Raw genomic sequence first — 5000 nt, 5'->3', positions numbered from 1 at the left:
AAGAAATGGAAGCAGCGATAGATATTAGTGCCTTCTAATCTTCCTTATTCTATAAATGGGAGGGTAAGAGAGGAAAAGAAACGAAGAAAGGGGGAAGGAAATTGAATGAGAGTTAAATAAAGTGACAGAAAGAACCTCTAATTTTCCTTATTCTAAAAATGGGAGAGTGAAAGAAAGATGAAGAACAGGAAGGGGAAGAGAAGAGTGGGAGTGAGAGAGGGGGAGAAAATTCAAGCTTACAGAACCAGGAATATAGAAATATGAATAAAATAAGTGGGAAACCAGAACTTATAGACTCCAGAAACTTGTAACGTTGGATAGGAAGTACAAAAATTAGTAAAAAAAAAAAAAAGCACCTTCTAATCTTCCTTATTCTAAAAAAAAGAGAGAAAAAAACGAAAGAACAGGAAAAGGAAGGGAAGAATAAAATTAAGAAAGGGGAAGAGAATTAGATAACAAATACACAAAGATAAAAAAAAATGCACATCCTTCCTTCCTTCTCCCTTCTAAAAATAGGAAGAGACGAAAAAGAAACGAAAGATGAAGTACAGGAAGAGGAAGAGAAGAGCAGGATGGAGAAAGAAAGGGAAAGGAGAGTGAGAGCGATGAATGGAAAAGAAAAAAAAAGGTGAGGGGGAGGAAGAACACAAAGTGACGAACGTACCTTTAGAGTTTGTAATAAAAAAAGGAGAGAGAGAGAGAGAGAGAGAGAGAGAGAGAGAGAGAGAGAGAGAGAGAGAGAGAGAGAGAGAGAGAGAGAGAGAGAGAGAGAGAAAGGGAGTAAATAAAACAATACAAGACACTGAAATAATAGAAACGAAACTTTTCCCTCGGCGACAGACAAGAAAAAGAGAGAAAAAAATGGAGAGAAAGAAAGAGAGAAGAGAAAAATCGACAAGGGTGGAAGACACGATACAATTTTTCCTTTGTCTTCTGTTGAAGGAGAAAGTAAAAGATTGAAAAAAAAAGAGTAAAAAAGATAAAAGCAAAGACGAGAGAGAGAGAGAGAGAGAGAGAGAGAGAGAGAGAGAGAGAGAGAGAGAGAGAGAGAGAGAGAGAGAGAGAGAGAGAGAGAGAGCAACCTTCTTTGATGTGACATTTATGTAAATACAAAACAGCAGAGATTTTTTTTGAAGACAGAATAAAATAAATTTTCGCCTGAGTACACACACACACAGCGAGAGCGAGACCGAGCGAGCGAGAGAGAGAGAGAGAGAGAGAGAGAGAGAGAGAGAGAGAGAGAGAGAGAGAGAGAGAGAGAGAGAGAGAGAGAGAGAGAGAGAGAGAGAGAGAGTAATGCAAGACTACAAGGATAAGAAAGAAGGCAGAGTGAAATAAAGACGAGGAAACACACCTGTCTTCTTTCCTTCTTTACTTGTCGAGGCTTGAAATGTGATTTTGTCCCCATTTGTGACAGAGAGAGAGAGAGAGAGAGAGAGAGAGAGAGAGAGAGAGAGAGAGAGAGAGAGAGAGAGAGAGAGAGAGAGAGAAATATATCCATAACGAACCATAAATAAAAACATACACCATCTCTCTCTCTCTCTCTCTCTCTCTCTCTCTCTCTCTCTCTCTCTCTCTCTCTGCTAATTAGTGCACCAAGTGTTGTTGCAGACAGCGACGCGGCGGAGACCATAAAAGTATTCAGTAAAAAAAGGCGCAAAGCAAATACAGATGTGACTTCTCTTGGGACGTCCAGCCTGCCTCGCCTCCTCCCCTTAGTGTGTGTCTGTTGAGCCCCATTCCTTTGTTAAACCCTATTCCTTTGTTTATAAACCCAATTCCCTTGTTAAACCCTTATTATTTTGTTTAATTCTTATTTTTTTCTGTCACATTACTATTTCTTTGTCTATTAAGCACATTCCTTTGTTTATTAATCCCAATTCTTTCGTTAAACCTTACCATTCCTTTGTTAAACCCATATTTATTTATCTATTAACCCCCATTCATTCGTTAAACACTAATTTCTTTGTTAAACCCTTTTACCTTTGTCTGCTAAGCTCCACTTTGTCTAATAATCCCATTCCTTGTTTAAACCCCTATTCTTTTATTAAACTTTTATTTTTTTGTCATTTCTTTGTCTTAAAAATCCTATTGTTTTATCTGTTAAACGCCCATTTCTTTGTTAAACTATTTCCTCTGCCTTTCCTCCCTTTGTCTGTTAATTCCCACCCCTTTATGCATCTCAAATTCTACTAATTCCTTTGACCTATTTCGTTTGTCTGTGAAATTCCATCAGTTTCAATTTCATCCTCACTTTCTGTCTGTCATCCTCGATCGCCTTCCCTTGATGTGTCTCCTAACAAAGAATTCCTCCCTTTAGTGCGTGTCTGTTAAAAGCGCCACTATCTCCCTTTATCACCTTTATCTTTGCACTGTCCCTTTACCTGTTAATTCCTCATACCCTTTCCTTTATATCAGTTATCCATTATTTCTTCCATTTATCTGCAAATTTTTCACACACTTTTATTTATACCCCCTTCATTTGCCAGACCCACACTCTCCTTCACTCCCACACACACACACACACACACACACACACACACACACGGGCGCAGGCAGGCAGGTAGGTTCCACGCTTGTAATTTCCAAAGTCATCAGGCATTTGTGAAAGGTATTCGATTGTATAAATATGCGATTGGAAGCCTTTACCTCGCCCATTCCCCTGAGAGAGAGAGAGAGAGAGAGAGAGAGAGAGAGAGAGAGAGAGAGAGAGAGAGAGAGAGAGAGAGAGAGAGAGAGAGAGAGAGAACAAACCACACGTTTCAATTATTTTTCTATTTATTCTCATTTCTTTCCGTATTTTCTCGTTAGTTCCAATAGACGAGATACTGGGGAGAGAGAGAGAGAGAGAGAGAGAGAGAGAGAGAGAGAGAGAGAGAGAGAGAGAGAGAGAGAGAGAGAGAGAGAGAGAGAACAGGAATAACTCCAAAATAGAAGCAGGTTATATAAATTCCTTGCGAAAAAAAAAAAAAAAAAAAAACATAGGAAACCAACCCACACACACACACACACACACACACACACACACACACACACACACACACACACAGATGCAAACCGCTTGAAAATTCCTGATAGAATAAAATTAATCTCGTCCGTTTCGTCCCATTCGTATGCATAAGAGGGAATGTATAGTCGGGCTTGCAAAGGAAAATAATACAAGGAATAAAAAAAAAAAAAAAAAACAGGGGGGAAAGAGGAAGAGTAGGAGAGGAAGAGAGGAGGAGATAAATATTCAGGTGCATAACATAATTAATTAGCAAAGGTGAGAAACGAAAAAGCAAGCGTTGGAAAAAAGAGAACGATAGCAAGGGAACGGAGGAAGGAGGAAAGAGAGAAGGAGAGAAACAGAGATAATAAACAGAGGAATAAGTGGAATGAGCAAAGAGGACACGTTGATAAAAGTGGGAGCAAGATAGATTGGACTTGAAGTGATACGGAAAGACAAGCAAGGAATAAGAGAAGAGAAAGAGGAAGAAGTAAAAAGAGATATTAATGGACCATATGGGATGCAAGGGGATGAATATGGAAGAAAAGGCAATGAGGTGAGAAAGAGAAGCAGAAAGAATAGATCGAGATAAGAAGCGGGGGAAAAGAATGAGGGAAAGCAGTGAGCTGGATGATTCAACACAGAAACACACGTACAGAAACTCTACGGATTTTGCATCTAACATTTCACTTACTCTGCCACCTACACTAATTCTTCTTATTCTCGCTTCAGTTACGTAAAGATATCACTCAGTTTCCTGTCACAGTTTAATCTCTGCTATTTTCAATGTACTGGATACTGCATACAAGTCCACGGTGCTTGGGTTTAATATTTCACTCACTTTTCATCCAACACCAATGCTTCTACTCTTCTCACTTCAAACTGTTATAGTAATTTAGTGTGCTATTTACAGTGATATATTAGGTAAATGGCACGTGCTCTAAAACTATGACATCCAACTTAGTCTTCTTCCAATCCAAAAGCATTTCATTCCATTGCATTAGAAATCAGTACATTTAGTTGTCATGAATTTCTCGTATAATATCCAGTTTGCTATTAGTCAATGATTAAAAAAAAAACTCTTCGGCATTTGCATCTAATATGTTACTTACTCATCAATCACTGACAGACTTGCTCATCATTTCAACCTTCCATTACTTAAGAAATAATTAACTTTGTTATCGTTATTAAGTCTCTCTCTCTCTCTCTCTCTCTCTCTCTCTCTCTCTCTCTCTCTCTCTCTCTCTCTCTCTCTCTCTCCGAAAAACTCATACACTTGTTTTACCTTAGAATCTCCCTTCTCCTTCTCCTCCTCCTCCTTCTCCTTCTCCTCCTCCTCCTTCTTCTCCTCTTCCTCTTCGTCTTACCTTCTGTATCTCCTGAGTGAAAATCTCCTTCGGCCCTTTCTCTAATTTGTCCATATTCTGAAAGTTGCTGCAGGGAGGAAGAGGAAGAGAAGTTAGTTAGTTCTCATGAAGGTTAATGATGAGCTGTGTGTATGTGTGTGTGTGTGTGTGTGTGTGTGTGTGTGTGTGTGTTTCAGGGTATTATTCATGTTTCTGTTTGTCTGTGTGTTCCTTTGTTTGTCTGTTTTTTTTTGTTTGTTTTTTTCTGTTTTATTCACCTTGTTTGTCCTGTATTTTTGTTTTGTTTTCATGTTTTGTTTTAGTTTTGTGTGTTATTAAGATTATAGAAGTGAGGTAAATTCTCTCTCTCTCTCTTTCTCTCTCTCTCTCTCTCTCACTGTAGCCCCCGTCCAAACTACCTTGCTACCTTTCTATCAACCTTCCTTCCTTCCTTCCTTCTTTCCTTCCTCAACAAATTATATTACACATTCAAAACCTATTCGATTTATACAGAGCAGCGAACCTCTCTTCCACTTCCTCGCCAGCACCTGAGGCAATAACATTAAGGATGAAAGACTCGCCCGCCTCACGAGTAGAAAACTGTCCCCCTTGAAGTGCAAATTAGGTCAGATGTAGCTTTTTTCCCGGTAATGTTTCTTTTTCCC

At 39.0% G+C, this 5000-nt stretch overlaps 1 protein-coding gene across 1 annotated transcript in view; it reads right to left on the bottom strand.

The window, feature by feature from the left end:
* The window catches only part of LOC135089845 (GTPase-activating Rap/Ran-GAP domain-like protein 3), a 170125-nt gene that overhangs the window by 80242 nt on the left and 84883 nt on the right, over positions 1–5000 (bottom strand). The window contains exon 8 of the mRNA XM_063985969.1: positions 4357–4423. Within this exon, the coding sequence (XP_063842039.1) occupies positions 4357–4423 (67 nt within the window). The remainder of the gene's footprint in view (positions 1–4356; positions 4424–5000) is intronic.

The sequence above is a fragment of the Scylla paramamosain genome, chromosome 33 (assembly GCF_035594125.1).
Source record: "Scylla paramamosain isolate STU-SP2022 chromosome 33, ASM3559412v1, whole genome shotgun sequence".
NCBI classification, from domain to species: Eukaryota; Metazoa; Arthropoda; class Malacostraca; order Decapoda; family Portunidae; genus Scylla; species Scylla paramamosain.
The sequence above is the reverse complement of the archived record's forward strand: the minus strand, read 5'-3'. Positions and strand labels throughout refer to the sequence as shown.